The 16,872-nt window shown below is 40.4% G+C and overlaps 1 protein-coding gene across 3 annotated transcripts in view; it reads left to right on the plus strand.

Moving 5' to 3' along the window:
* Window positions 1-16,872, plus strand: part of LOC127628164 (delta-sarcoglycan-like) — a 318,609-nt gene that overhangs the window by 264,328 nt on the left and 37,409 nt on the right. For all 3 annotated transcript variants that reach the window (XM_052104887.1, XM_052104886.1, XM_052104889.1), the window contains exon 5: window positions 1,040-1,159. In XM_052104887.1, the coding sequence (XP_051960847.1) occupies window positions 1,040-1,159 (120 nt within the window). The remainder of the gene's footprint in view (window positions 1-1,039; window positions 1,160-16,872) is intronic.

Raw genomic sequence — 16,872 nt, forward strand, 5'->3', positions numbered from 1 at the left:
GATTGCTTGGACCGAACATGAGTTTGTTTCCTCCACCTCCCAGTGCGCGCGCTGGTCTCTGTTCACGTCATATTATTTGGGTCCGAACCGCGGTCCGATTACATCATCAACATACGTATGAGTAGCAGCTGTTTACCACTGTAACTAGGTAACAACTCAAGTAGACGTCACTGTTTTAAGTGAAATATTAAAGTTTGTCTCTGGATTTTCCACGAAAACTTTACACGCACAGAACAACACTTGTGTTTGTGTCCGCGGATGCATTGAAAGTGCAATGCATGTTTGCGTTTCTCTTCCGCGAGCCCTTGGATGCGGATTTGTTGAATGCGAGCTGCTGTCTGAAGGCGGTGTATTTGGACACAAGTAGGTATGAGAAATGCATTATACCATAATAATTGCGATCACAAGCCTGCAAAGACTAAAATTATACATCATCACTAGCGGTTCACTTCCGCAATTTGGTGCAATTGCGTTCATGTTTGCAGCAGACCATACCAGAGTTCACATGAACCCTATCCCAGACCACCTTTTCAAGCAGACATGGGTGTGTTTCCCGAGTTTAGAAAACAGTGTTCACATTATCCAAACAAACCGAAATTTGACGTCATTTGACCCTGGGTGCACATCAAAAGTGCTAGTGTGAAAGCACCCTAAGTAAAACTTAGGCAAAATGTATTTGCCTGAATTACACCAGTAGACGTCTACTGAAATGAATTATTTCTTCTATGTCTACACCACTTTGACAGAGTGATGTTGCATGTCTGTGAAAAATATGTCTGTGGATAGCCACACTGTCCAATCTGTGACAAATTTCGGGAATTGTAAAATATTTATTTCACTGTTTAATTAAATAATTTAGTGTGACATGCTCACAGATGGCTGATTACTGGGTTTTGTGTATTGTCACAGATATCTAGGACAACATACAGTATATAGTTAAAAGAGAAAATGTCCAGCATAATTAAAAGGACAATATTATGTTCAACTGTAAAAACACTGAACTGCAATTAAATCATTCTATTGTTTGACTTTGGCACAGGCTCTCGTGGAGTTCACGCACGGGGCAAAATGTTGGAGGTAAAATCAAGTTCAGGGAAACTGTTGTTCTCTGCTGATGACCATGAGGTGGTAGTTGGTGCAGAGAGATTACGAGTTATGGGTGAGTGAACAGCTATATTACATCTAAGGACATGACAAATTTTTTGACACTACATGGCTGATTACTGGGTCATCTACCAAGAGAACATCAAAGTGAGCCTTATATCTTTGCCCTACAAGTCCTTATGAGCCTCACAGGGCTGCTTTAAAATACAGATTGACCTGAGACATTGTGTTTCTTGTGCATTTTGTGTTGGTAATTAATACAATGGTACAATAGTATTGTCTAATGTACAACTCATACTTGTGTGATAAATGTCTTGAAGTTCAGTCAGAAAATGCAATGATGCAAGGGAGGGAAACAGATGAAAATACACATTTTCACAATCTCTGTGCTTGCTCCATTGACATCAAGCTTGTGTGCTCTTTATATGACTGGTGGTTGAAAGAGCGGGGATAAAACTGACTAAAAACATTTGACCCTTGGCTTAACTTCGGCCTTGCAGATGTCCTGACAACGCTAATTAGCTGATGGCACCACAAGAACTCTCACAGTTCAAAATCAATCACTAGCAACTATCCAGATCAAAATTCACAGGGTGAAACTGCTATGATATTATGACACATTTGCGATTTATTTGTTTTCTTGCAACAAATATTAATTGGTCAAAATACACGAATACTTTTGAATTGCTGTCAATGGAAAATATATGCCATTTACCAGCAGGGACTGATTGGACCATGCTAAAGACCCAAACATTGACCTCTAAGGACTCCCAAGTTCCTGGTGGCATTTGTGTGAAAGCAGAACATGTTTCATGAATTTTGAGGCAGATATTTCTAACTTTAAAATCCCTGATTTTGAGTATATTTATATTTTTTTCTGTTGCCTTTCTCAGTTTTTTATTCAACCATGTATTTTGGGAAGTGAAAAAATCAACAACAGTTTTTTTTTTTAAGGTTTTGTGCCATATTTGATCACAACACGGTCCTTCTCTCAGGGGCAACACTCAAATTGCTTTAAAACGATTACTCAAGCTTGTGTACATCCATTTTTTCCCCTGATGATTTTCCCTAAGACCAGTTCATTACCTTACATTGTCTCAGCAATGGACTGGGAACAGGGGTATTTAGAACTGTATGTTTCTCTTTCGGATTTTATCTCAAGTATTCCAGGAGTGATGCCAGGCATCCGAATTAGTGTTCTAGGGCTTTTGGTGGACCACACTGGGAAGACGTGCACATTTTAAGGTCAGGCAAATCCTGTTACTCTGCTCAGATAAATGCCCTTGTCTCCATTTATGAGTCTTAGCTGAGAGTCAGTCCTGAAAACTCCTGCAATATTAGACTACAGTCTAATGCTATGATGGCAGAGTGTGAGCATAGAATAAACTACTTAAACTGCCATTAAAGCATTCTGATAAACAAGCATATGGGTGAATAGTATGAAGCCTGTCAAGAACATGTCTGGGTTATATTTGACCGCCAAATAAAAAGAAATAAACAAGAAATTATATTTTGCTTAAAGAAAATGAAGCCTAATTTATGAGACATTTTTTAAGAACTTAAACCAGTGTTATCTGAAGTTGTGAAGTGCATCTTACATTTTACTATGTGTGAAAACAGCCAGTGTGAGTTCATGTACAAGGTCAAGATGCACTAACATAAGAAGTCTGCACTGGGTCAAACACAAAGTTCTGACGGAGATTATTAAATTACTTGGAGACAACATTTTTTTTATCAAATTGGACATATACTGTAGTTAAATGATTCCATCTAGCCGACTATAAAGCAAATATCATAGTGTATGGTGTTCCATGACTCAATATGAAATCCCATGGTCAGCAGCCAATGAATTTTGAACATGTGAGTCCATGAAACTGTACCACAAAGAAATGGAGATGGTAAACAAGCACTCAAAGTGGAGCTTAACTTTTGTTGCCACTAACCTTCAACTCATTTCACATTCTCTGTCTTTCCAACCAAGACAGCACCCAAATGCATTTGACCCATTTCATTTTCGACTTGGAAAACAGTAGCAGTGACAACAACGGCAGTGGTCCTGAATATCCATGTTTGTTTACATTTATCACATCTCCTAGAACGGGGAGGTGTGTTTCCACATGAGTTTGTAATTGGACTGACTTGACAGCCGGAGTGACCCTCAGTTGTTTGATTTGAGATGCACAGTTTTTGTTTGTATCTATTTGCATATTCATTAAAACCCTTTTTGGTTCTAATTTTAAAAGTTCTAATTTTAAAATTGTATGCAAGCCCATACAATCACTAATAAGGATAAATCACAGAGTTGTAAAACATATCGACCTTAAAGACTTAAAGGACATGAGAAAACCTAGTCTCAAAAAATGAACGTTACTTTAACTCAATGTTTTTTGAGTTTTCTAGAGTTTTACGTGCCACTTTCTTTGTTTTGTTGCAGTTTCCTGGTGAAATATGATTTTACATCGCTATTCTCCTCCCCCCTTGGTTACAGTTGCTCGTTCTGACAAGCTCTGCAGAACTCCCCATATGAATGAATGGGAGATTGCTTTGAACGGTGTGGTTTCTGGCAAAATATTCTCGCAAATAGAATGGATAATATTAATACCTGGATGAAATTGTAAGACATATTTATCTGATGTTTTTTTGTAAAAGAAATTGTAAAATTACATAGTAATTTGAATGAAAACTATGCAGACTGTGGTTCAGAATAGAGGCAAATGATTATCATAGTCACTTGAAAAGAGAAAAGTGTCATTTGATAGCAATTACAAACCTCATAACATTAGTGTTTTGGCTTTTCAGACTGCTTATAACGTCTCAAAAAACATACATTTTTATGATGTGAACTCACATTTACATTTACTACATTTACATTTACTAAGACATTAATCAATACCTAAATTCATTAATTTTAAGTAATTAAATGTATTCATTTACCTTGGAGCAAATGTAGGGTGCCATCGTTGATGTTATATGTTTATTTGGGAATGAGAAATGACACACTTTAATCCATAGCATGCTCTTCTCAATATTTATTTAATGAATAAAAAAATCACTGCATATATCATCTGTAGGTTCCTCATGTCATGATTGCATGTGGCAGAGCAAAAAAATAAAAATAACATCTTTTGGATAATTTAGATAAAATCACACATAAAACTACCCAAACAAACATTATCCTCTCTCTCATTGTAAAAAAGCAAGCGCTTGTCAGAGTAACGGCGGAGAGGCAACAGTTACTAAGACAGGATTGGTCAGAAATGCTTTTAAGGTCTGTTTTCTTCACCTCCCATTTATCATTTAAGATACTTTTAGTTAGATTTAGGTTAAAGTTTTAGGTTCGGAAGGTATGTTTTACTCATTAAAGCATCCAGCTAATATTCATCTTAAAAACCTTGTCCGATTAACATAACTTCACTCAATTTTGGCACCACCCGCTGGACATTTCATTGGGAATCTGCAGCCAAATGGTGAAGGTTTGCAGTTTCCATTTTCATGCAAATTTCATGAGATCAGGCTGGCATGACAAAAACTTCCTGAACTTTTCTTTTGATTCACTTAGTTCTTGTTCATGTTCTCATCTCAGTGCAGAGGAGAATCATTCCCAGTTGGAGACATTCGATTACAGTATTTTGCAACTCTTTAAAGATAAGCAGTCCTTCATCTGATGAGAGACTGCCATAGTATCAGTGCCTGCTAAGATATATAAAAAAGAAAATGGCACAGGAAATTCAGATACTTCATGTATTTTGCTCGGCTCCACAGGAAGAGCAATATGAGTAGATTGGGACAAACCCTGCAACATCTGCTCATGTGCACTGCTTTATTGTAGGGCTTGCAATGCAAACACCATATCTAAAATGAATCCATTGTCTTCTTATTCTTCTCAACAAGAAATGTCCCTTTCTCCACATTTTTTTTTTAAATATCTGCAATTAATTCAGCTTGAACAGCTTAAATGGATAGTTCACTAAAAATGAATATTCATTATTCTCACCATTTAAACACCCTCATTTATTATACAAACCTGCATGACATTCTTACTTCTGTGAAACACAAAATGATATGTTAGGCAGTATGACTCTGTAACCATTCATTTTCAATGTATGGCGAAAAGAAAAATATGCGATGATAGTGAATGGCGACTGAGGCTAATATTTAGCCAAACATCTCATTTTGTGTTACACAGAAAAAGTAATACAGGCTTGGAGTAAATTACTGTATAAATATTTTTTTAAGGGGACGGGGGGACAGGGGGAACTTAACTACCTCTACCATACAGACTCCTCAAACTTAGGTGGTGCTATCTATTTTGGATTCTGTAAACTTTTTGTTATGTTTTGTTAGGTTTTAGTGCTTTAAATTAGACAAAACATAAGCACTGGAATTTATTAATGAAAGGGTGAAATATCTTACAATAACACCAACATTGAAGTGTTATTTATATCTGAAAGTGTGGCAAGATCTCCCAACTAATGTTGTCACTGGAGGATTTTACAGTAGTCAGAGCTGAATGTTATTCTTCATTAATTTTAACAATCAGATGTTAAATTGGGGAAGGCAATTTGCTTGGGCACCTTAGTCAATCCCAGTAGATGCTATATCAAGCTTTGAGTCTCATAATGTATGAGTAATTAGGCCATTTTACATTAAAAGTTTAAAGAATGGGCAAATGCATGTGGCTGTTAATTTATTCTCTACTTTCGTTTAATGTTCTCTTTTATGTTTCTGATGGTGTGATGAAATGTTAAGCTGGAAACTCACAAAAATCTCCTAATTTCCCCACAGCAGAGCAATAATACATCGAAGAATGAATACAATGTGAGCTAGAGTAGTGCAGGATGGCCATAATTACTGTATGAGTAATGTTATATTATGTTAAAGGTATATATCACAATATAGTTATTTTTTATGTAAATACAGTAAAAATAAAAAAATATATATTTTAAATGTGGTAATTAATCTTTTTATTCAGAACCTGATAGACACAAATCAAAAGTTAGGATTATTCATAATAATTAAATTATATGTCTGGCATTAATGCAAAAGCAGCTTCACCTTATGTAACGTCTTGGTTACTGATGAAACTGTTGTGTCGATGTAGTGACACTAGGGGTTCGATCTTGAGAGCCTCAGTCATTGAGAATTGGCAAGTAGATTTTGCATGCCACGCTCCGCCCCGGACATACGGGTATAAAAGGAGATGGCATGCACCACCCATTCAGATTTATGCTGAGGAGCCGATAGAGAGTCCTGGCCATGTCAGCAGCTGGTTCAGCGCAGCGACAGGAGGGACAAAAGATGCAGACCCGCTAGGTCTTCCATGTCCCATCCAGGAGCCAGACGTGGAGATTCCAGAGGTCTGGCCGTGGGTGCTGGAGCGTGCCCTGCCCCTGAGTGAGAAGGTCCTGCCTCAGGGGGAATGCTCCAGGGAGGTACTACTGCCAGGAGCATCAGATCCGAGAACCAAGTCCGGTTGGGCCAGTATGGCGCAATGAAGAGGACTTGCTGCTCGTCCTCCCTGACTAAATACAGAGTCTGTGCAATGAGGCTCACAGGAGGAAACACATACTTGCGTAGACCCAGAGGCCAGCTGTGCACCAAGGCATCCGTGCTGAGGGGGGCTTCGGACAGGATGTATGAAAGGGGGCAGTTAGAGGACTCTTGGAAGGTGACCAGGTCTACCTGCGCCTCCCCGAATCTCTCCCAAATCAGCTGGACTACATGAGGGTGGAGTTTCCACACCCAGCTGAGCGTTACCTGTCATGAGAGCGTGTCCGCTGCATGGCTGAAGATGCTTGGAAGGAGCACCCCTCACAGAGACTTCAACATCTGCTGACTCCAAAGGAGGAGACGAGTTGCGACATGCGACGTGGGCGTACGCTTCCTTGGCGTCTTATGTACACTGCAGTTGCTGTGTTGTCGGTCTGCACCAACACATGCTTGCCCTGAATCAACGACCGAAGCCTCCTCAGAGCTAGCAGTACCACCAGCAACTCTAAGCAGTTGATGTGCCATTGGAGTCGGGGCCCTGTCTAGAGTCCCTACACTGACAGCCCGTTGCCCACGGTGCCCCAGCCCGAGTTTGAGGTTTCTGTCATGACCATGACGTGCATTAAGATCTGCTTTAGAGAAACAACTGCCCATAGAAATGCTAGGTCTGACCAAGGGCTGAAAGTCTGACGGCACTGTGGTGTGATGGTCACACGCTGGGTGCCTTGGCGCCATGCCCACCTGTAGCCAGTGCTGAAGCGGTCGCATATGCAAGATGCCATATGCCCGAGGAGCCTCTGAAATTTTTTCACTGGCACCACTACCTTCTGCCTGAATGTCAGTCGTGGTGCTGAAGCACAAGGTCCCTATGTGCAAACAATAGATCTCGTGAGTGAGCTAGGATTAGCCAGTCGTTGAGATAATTGAGAATGTGTATGCCCTTTTCCCTCAGCGGGGCCAGGGCAGCCTCAGCGACCTTGGGAAAGACGTGAGGGAAAGGGAAAGACCGAAGGGGAGGACCTTGTGCTGGTATGTTCGTCCCTCAAAGGCAAACCGAAGAAAGGGTCTATGTTGAGGAAGGATCGATACGTGAAAGTACGCATCCTTCAGGTCGATGGTTGCGAACCAATCCTGATGTTGACATCCTGAACGGAAGCCCGTGTAAGGCTTTGTTCAAGGCACACAGATCCAAGATTGGGCACGACCCTCCCCCTCTCTTGGGCATGATAAATAAGGGCTGTAAAAGCCCTTGCGCAACTCTGCTATGGGGATAGGCTCTATTGTTACATTCAAGATAAGGATGGCGACCTCCGCCCGGAGGACATCGGCACCCTCGCCCCGCACAGTAGTGGAGAGGATGCCACTGAACCTAAATGGGCATCTGGCAAACTGGATCACATAGCCGAGGCGAATCATCCTGATGAGTCACCGCGAGGGGCTGGAGAGCGCTAACCAGGTCTCCAGCCTCCACGACAGCGGCACCAAGGGGACGACTGCACTTACCTTGCCCGGGCAAGGTGGTTTGTGACAAGGCAGAGCAGGCTCCCCTCCTGGAAGACAGCCCAGGGGGGACATACTGCTCCACAAGCCCGCAATGGTGGATGGTGACTGGGGCAGGGAAGCGATCCCTGAGACCAGCACACTTACCTGTACGTCAGCTGTCTCTTGACAGAGAACGAGGTAATGGGAGGTACTCACATTCACCTGACCAGAAAGACTTACAGCGCCTGGTCATCGTGAGTGAGCTGGCCCAGAGAATGAGGAAACGGCTCTTTTATTGACCATGCAGGTGCCGAGGCCCAGAGGGCACTTGGCGATGGAATTTTCAACACTCGCTGGCCCAAGGACGATGGTGGGGCTGGAGAGAACACTTGGGCCAGACTGGTCAAAAGTTGTCGCATCATCGCTGGGCTGCACGTATCAGGACCGCCGCTTGGGGGCCGCCAACGGGCAGGTGGAGCCAACTTCCCATGGGAGGATCTCTTTCTCTGAGGCCGGCATACAGGCCTCAGGAGCTGGGACTGGCACCACAGGGGAACGGCTCTGGCGAGAAGCATACAGGGCATGGGACTTCGGAGGCCTGAAGGCAGCCGAATCGCGCCGTGGCAGGATGTGCATAGTTGCCTCGGTCTGCTTCCTCACCCTCGAGAACTGATGGGCGAAATCCTTGACGGTGTCACCAAAAAGCATTGAGAAAGCAAACTTTCTCGGCATCATGCATCTCTGCAAGGTTGAGCCACAGGTGCCTCTCTTGGACCACAAGAGTGGACATCGTCCGGCCCAGGCCGTGACCTTTGTCGCACGTAAGGCGAGGTCGGTTGCAGTACGCATTTCCTGCAACATCCCCGGGTCAGTCCAACCCTTCTGCAGATCTTTCAGCACCTTGGCCTGGTGGACCTGCAGGATGGCCATAGTGTGCAGGGTGGAAGCGGACTGACCTGCCTTGTAAGCCTTCATCATTAAAGAGGAAGAGAAAATACAGGCCTTTGGAAGGGAGCTTTGGTTGGTCATGCCAGGTGGCTGCGCCCTGCTGGCATAAATGCACCGCTAAGGCATGCTCTACCTGGGGAAGCTCGACATATCCCTTAGCCGTTCTGCCATCAAGGGTAGTCAGAGAGGACGAGCCTGCGAAGTGTGTACGGGCAGAATAAGGTGCCATCCACGACTTCGTTAGCTCCTCATGCACTTCCGGGAGGAAAGGTACCGGGTGGGGCGCAGCCGTGCATCGCGCTCCAAGCTCAGAAACCAATCATCCAGCCGCGAAAGCTCAGGGCAGGTTGGAGGGTTCCACATAAGCCAGATGTTCGCAGCCGCAGAACGACACTTTAAACTCGCCCTGAGGTGGGCCGCCTGCATTGCTCCACAGCTCTTCCAGATAGAACGAGCGTGCTGGGGTTGGGAGGTCCGCGGGGGCTGAACCGGCGGAAACGCTACCATGTCCACATCCAGATCGCCCATGGTGCTTCAGCCCAGGATGGACCAGGTTGGGGAGCAGCTGTGGTGGCTCCTTGCTTCATGAAGAAGGAAGTTAGCCACGACCGCAACGTTCTCATGGGCATGTTCTTGCAATGAGAACATGACCCTTCCACGAAAGCTGCCTCGGCGTGCTAGTGCCTCAAGCACTCAAGACTTTCATGGCTGTCCGGAAGGGAGAGATAACGGCCACATCCAGTAGCGCAAACACGGAAGGACATCTTTAAAAAGACGCCAGGTGTTTGCGCAAGCTCTTTTAAAAGGAAATATACTCTTTTGAATACACTCTTGTGGCACTCATAGACTCAGCTGCCGAAGCGCCCAGGGGAAGCACAATACTCGACCGTGTAAGGGTGACCACTGATATACGCTGTAAATTCCAGCAGTGTAAGCAAGAGATGAGAGGACAAACACAGCATGCATTCAGCACTGAAGAAAAAATCTGAATGAGTGGTGCACTCCATCTCCTTTTATACCTGTATGTCCGGGGTGCAAATTCCACTACACTGACACAATGTCGAGTGAGTAACAGACAGGGAACACATAGGTTCAAAACAAACATTTTAAGAATTATTAAAGAATGAATGCTTTCAATGAGAATGTTATTTATTAATTTATAAATGAGAGTTAAACCACTTAGATTTAAATAAATTTAACATTGCATTTTTAATGTATTTCTCGGACAAAAAATATTCTGACCAAAAATTTGTGTCACGTCATTGACCCATGCACATCTGCCTACTTACAGATGTGTGCACACTGCATATCTACCACCATATACAGTAAACATACAGTATATAGCAAAATATCTTCCAGCTGAAACATTTCTGCCACTGAATACCGGCCATCCCTAGTTTAAGCGTATAATACTTTGTTAGACATCCTTGCAGTCTTTGCTACCTTAACTTTCACCTGCAAGCCATTATGGTTAATTTATTCATCTTCAGGCTCCATTTCACTTGATTATAGGAATACAATCAATCAAACAAAACTGCACAATACATCCAAACAACGTGATTTGTGGCACTTGCATGGGGTATCCCAGCAAGCCTCTGTGAAAAACAAGGTAATCATTCATACTGGAAAATAACAGGCAAACACAAGTAATGTAGAGAATTGAAGATGACTCTAGCTATATTCCACAGTGATAATCAACAATTTGATGAATATGTCAGATAACACTTGTGGTGCTTCCTTTTACCAAAATGTTCACAGTTAGCAGTAGTTCGCAGGATAATGATATTAGCAGTTGGGATCTTTGCTCTAGTTGTAATTAACACTCATTGATTAGCCGCAATTGTGTCCCAGTGACTCACAGCAGTGCAAGCTATTTCCTAGTGAATGCGACACTCGGTGATAACGATAATGGCTTTGAATGTTTTGTTAAATTTTGTGGCATCTGTTTTGGATGGCTTTACCTCTGACAGCAAAGAATTCAAATATAAAAAATTCAGAGAGAGTCATAAGAGGTATTCTATCAAAGCAAACCATTCCTTTGTGTGATAATTGGCATATCTGATTTCCTAAAATGGACAAAAATGTAAGGGTTTCTCTTATACACATGCAACAATTTTTTCATTGATAGCTATTTTTATCCAAAACGAAAATATGGAAAGGTAGTGTTTGTATAGATAGATAGTAAAGTAATAATAATAATAATAATAATAATATAAAAAAACACTGGAATTAGACTCTAGAGACTCTATGAGTAAAACAAGGCAACAAATCAAAATCAGTTCCTTTAATGCATTAAATACACTGAAGTGGGAAATTGGAGAGACATTTTGCTCCTTTGAATTAATGGCTGTCTGGCGGTCCGAAGAAGTCGTATTCAGAACCGTCATATCCTGCCGGAGATAGGAGGCAGGGGCGAGGAGCCTAACCCTGTTCAGGACGGGACTCAACTGGTGGTGGTGGGGTGGTGGAGGTTGCCGTGTTAACACACTGAAACAGCAATGTGATAGATTGTGAGCAGACTTATAAAGCAACGGCTTACATGTGATTGGCTGGGAATTACCCAGCTAATGGTGCGATGATGTAGAGCTGCTAGCCTTCCCGCTTGAACTACGCTGTGCTTACATGCATTGCAATAATGAATACATGGTTAAAGCTTAGTGGGCTATAAATTGCATACTTTTTATGGCATGTTTTAAAGGAGAAATGGTTTCTCGCCTTGACAAATTAAGATAGAGAATATCCAATTTAGTTGGACATATTACATACAATATATAATCATTTAGTTATTAGTTTATTATTTATTATCAAGAAGCAACTGCAGTTATTATCAAGGCCGGATTTATTAATTATACAGCAGGATACAATAAAAAGGACACTTGAAACATTAACTATTGTAATAACAGTTTATTAATATCATTATTAAAAAAACAGCTTGTTTATTTGCTCTGGTTGACTCAGTGATACTGATGTCCCTAGAAAAGTTAACATGTACATTTTAATATGATGTCGGTTTACCACAATACCTGACATTTAACTAGATTATTAATAATCACCTCTCAGACTGTGTTGTACATGTTCATATTGCCAGTTGTCCTGTAGGTAGATGGAAATAGTTTGTGAAAGTGTCACTAATGTTTTATTTCTCGTTAGCAAATCAACAACAAACTTGTCATCCCAGCTGAAGCTTGTAGAGAAATCAATTAGATTTGTTTTGATTGGCTCGCTAGAGAACTCTGTTGTAGGGCAGCAACTAACAATTATTTTGATCATCGATTAATCGGATGGTTATTTTTTCGATTAATTGAATAAAAAGCTAAACAATTTTTCAATTAGATTTTTTGTTTATTATAAATAAATAAAACCCTAAATCAGGGTATTTATGTGTAAAGTGTACTTTAAAAGAGCCACATATTGAGTTTTACTAATACATATAATCTTTACTTTTGACATTTTAAACCTTAAATAAAACACAATGTTTGTCCACAGTTTTAAGCAGCAAAATGTTAAATATCCAAAATATAATTAATAAAAAAATAAAGCCACAAATTGAGTTTTAAAAATATAATCCTCACATTATAAAAATAAATAAAACACAAAAGTTTCCAGTTTTAAACAGTAAATCTTCTTTAAATGTCCGAAATATAAATAAGCAAAACAAAAAACAAGGTATTAAGATACTAAGCAGCAGAATGTGTTGAAATATCCAAATTATAAATAATAAACAAACAAACAAACAAACAATAAATGTTACTGTTTGATACAGAGATAGAATGCAGAAGAAGAGGAAAACTGTAACTGTTCAGTGTTGTTCATACGAACATATTTCTTATTCATGCTTCCAAAACTTTGAATAGAAATACAAAAATTTCAGCATGTCCACATGCTCCGGGCGGAGGCTGGCTCTCTTTTTGCAAGCTATGTTACCTGTAACAGAGAACAGATGCTCAGATGGTGTTGAGGTGCTTGGGATACACAAGTAGGATTTAGCTAATTTTGCCAAGGTGGGATATTTATCTTTAATATCTCTCCACCAATCCACATGATTTTCTTCCTTAGCTAGGGGCCTCTCAACAAAGTAAGCCAGGACTTCATTTCTTATTTGAAAGTTGAGGTCCTCCTCAGCTTTCTGCTCTCTTCCTCACTGCTGCCTTTAGACTCAAGGAGTGAGTCAAGCAAAGATGTTGAAGGTTCAGCTGCTGTTCTTATGGCTGAGGTGGTCATTTAACGCAACTGCTTCAATTTACACTTTAGTTTGCACATTTATAATTTGCTCAGGTGACCGAAATGTCAGTCTTCTGAACCTTGGGTCCAGAGGAGAGGAGAGAATCACAGGATTATCTACCTGATCAAAGAGTGTTTCCTTCCATCTGTTTTGAAGCTGCTCAACTGCTGTGGCTTGGAAGGACTTCACCAAAGCTGAATCGAAGGCAGCACCTTCAGTGGACTTCAACAGCCCTCTCACAAGTGGAGGAAATGAAGAGTCTGTTATTTATTCCTGCCCGCTCATAAAACAGTAGCACATTCAAAAGGCTTAAGATCAGTGAAAATCTCTTCAAGCAGACTCCACTGGTCTGGTTTCAAGTCAAGATAGCGTTTGCCTCTGTGAGTGATGGATGAGTCAGATAGAGTTGCAGTTACAGTCCACCTAGTTCAATCAGTCTGTTAATCATATAGAATGTACTGTTCCATCTTTTACTTACAGCCTGAACAAGTTGTGCTCAGGTGTGCCCATTTGTTTCTGTATGTCTTTCAGCTTGATGCCGTTTTTTGAAATGCTCCACTATACATCTTGCAGCTCCAACAGCTCATTCAATGCCGGTGTTCTTTAACGCAGCATTAATCACCAACTGCAATGTGTGGCCAGTGCAGCATATACTGGTCCACCCACGTTTCTGTCATGTTCACTGTTGTCTTTTGTTTTGTGCTTTTATGTTGAAGTTTAGTTTAGCTCCTGTTTCCTGTTTGGTTTTTGTAGTCCTTTGTAGTTTCTTTTATTACCTTGTCTTGTTTCACTGTTGCCCTTTGTTTTTCACTTTTGTCACTTTTGTATTCCTTAGTTTTCTTGTCAGCGCTCGTGTGCTCTGTTCATTGTTTTCACCTGCCCTCGTTAGTTGTCTTTGGGTTTTAGTTTATCACCTTGTTATCTTGTTTGAGTTCTGTTTGTTCATTGGTTCCCGTCTCCCTGTTCATGTATTTAAACCCTGTCTGTTTGTTCAGTCTCTGTCGGTTGTTGTTTGTTCATGAGTGTTTGTGTATGGATCGTTTCATGTTTGCTGTTCTTGCCCGCTGATGTTGGTTTCGTGTTCGTCCGAGGTTCCCGTTCCCCTTCCCCTTCATGGATGTTCGTCAACTTGTGCTCACCTGTGTGTAACTTTGTATTTTGAATTCACTTTTCCCATCGTGGACTTTTGATTTGTTCCAGTGTTTGTGTTCTTTTCATCCGTGTGTTAGTTTGACTTTGAGTTTATTTTCCCATCGTGGACTTTTCTTTGGTTCCTGTGTTTTCTTATCTGTGGACCTTCATTAATTAAACCGCTTTTGGATCCAAATTCCCTGTCTGCCCTCTCCTTTCCACATTCGTGACAGTTTCACCTCCAGTAATTTTGCAGCAGCCACAATGTTAGAACCATTGTCTTGAACAATGGCATTAATTTTCTCAGAAGGGATTTCAAACTTGACTGCTACATCTTCCAACCATGCTGCAATGTTGGTTGAGGTATATCTCTCTTCGAGTGGCATGGTGGTAGTGGTGGTAAAATGACAGATGTCATTTTCCAGTTGTAGGAAATCTGGTAGTATAAATGCACACGGGATGGGAAGGAAAACAGTATGTGTGAACTAGTAATTAATTTACACTAGTCTTTATTCTACATCCTTATTATGTCAGGAAATGTATAATGGAATTAGTCGCATTCAACAACCATTATAAGAAAGATAAATGACAAATAATTTGATTATTTGTCTGAATAAAATTCTCCACCATTCAAATCGTAATACAATGTCTCGTTGTATCCACTCACAATTTAAATTGTAAGGAATTAGCTTAAATAAGTGACTTATGATTAATTCACTTATTGGAGTGATATTATTCTCATGGCTTATTGAAAATAATATCACACATATTTAGGCACAGCTTTGTAGTGAAATCTTTTAAAAACAGGGATGAGGTTATTTATCAAAATATACCAGTCAAATTATCTTTGAATACAGACAAACTTTATTGCTATTCTAAACATAAAACTAATCTAACACATACAACATGAAACAGGTTGTTGAGTAAAGTGACAGAATGTGAAGTAAATGATCAATAAAGATAAAATGAACTTACGGAGTCTGTTGACAATGCCTTAAGAAGCATTTATCCTTCTTTGAGTCTAAATTGATTCGCAATCGGATTACCCAAAGTATTTAACTAATACTTTAGTGTTCTTTCTTGGTAGGAAAGTTTTGAACTGAAATTGGCCGCACCCCAAAGGTGTACTGAACCAATCAGAAATTGCTTTTCAGTAGGGATGCACCGAAATGAAAATTCTGGGCCGAAACTGAAAATCCAGGATGCACTTGGCCGAAAACCGAAACCGAAATATATATATATATTTTTTTACCTATATATAAAAAAATGTATACAGTATATATATATTTTTTTTGTGTATAATTGTATTAATATTATACTTTTTCATAAATTTCATGAATTTAATGAATCTGTTTTCATTCAAATTTAAAACTACAAACCAATAAAATAAATCACACTTTTATTGAAAGTAACCAAAATTGGACAAAAAATATATTAAAACTATATTAAATATTATTCTTCATTCAGTTCTGTAAAAATCTAATTTTACAGTTTTTATTAACAATTATCCAAATAATGTAAAGTTTTAGAAAACTATTATATGCAAAACAAGAGTCAAGTAATGATCTTAGCTAGCATCTTTCAAAAAGTTTATATATGCAACAGTAATTTTAATTAAAACAAAAAGGCAGAACACAGAATGGCAGAGGGCCTCTATTCCACTGATCTATATATAACTATAATATATAATTATATATATAGATCAGAGCTCTATTCTGTTTATGTAAACGTATGTACACTTTAAGTGAAAATGATTGTGCAAAACAACAGTAATTGAACTAAATCCAACCTCAACTGTAAACGACAGATGTATCCTCAAGTGAAGAACAAGTGTAATGTAATTGCTATTCACATCAAATTGGAGCGCTTTCTATTTAAGTACAAGCGACAGGTTTCTCTTCAAGAACAAAAGTTGCTAAACTTTCTGACAGTCTCTCCTGTCAGAAAGCTCATCAAGAACATGAGATGCTGCACTGAACAGTCTCTCACTCTCTGTGCTGGAGCTTGGGCAGATAAATACCTGTGCGCAATCCGCGCAAGCAAAGGAAAGCCGTCTATGTTTATGTGACCGTAGTCAAGGGGATTGTCGCTTCTGGCAATAGGTAGTTCAGCTAGATACGCCTCAAGTTGTGGTGTAGCTGCGCTAGTTGTGGATCGGGGCACTTTCCTGTAGAATCTCTTGCTGTACTCTGTATATATATATCTTGAAATTTCTGCTGAATAAACACTGCAGATCGTAAATTTGATGTCCTTATCAGAAACTTTGAAGAATTTCCACACCACTGACATGATCAGCCTTTGTTTGGTAGCGCCGTGATAAGGGCTAGATCGATCCAGAGTGAAATCTGAGCACTGAGGGGCGGGGCGAGGAGGTATATATTTTAGGCTCATATTTTCTGCCTTTTTTCTCTTTCGGCCAAAAACCGAAAGTGCCATTTTCGGCTGAAAATTTTCGGCGGCCGAAATTTCGGTGCATCCCTACTTTTCAGAGTCAC

This window comes from Xyrauchen texanus, chromosome 34 (genome assembly GCF_025860055.1).
Source record: "Xyrauchen texanus isolate HMW12.3.18 chromosome 34, RBS_HiC_50CHRs, whole genome shotgun sequence".
NCBI lineage: Eukaryota > Metazoa > Chordata > Actinopteri > Cypriniformes > Catostomidae > Xyrauchen > Xyrauchen texanus.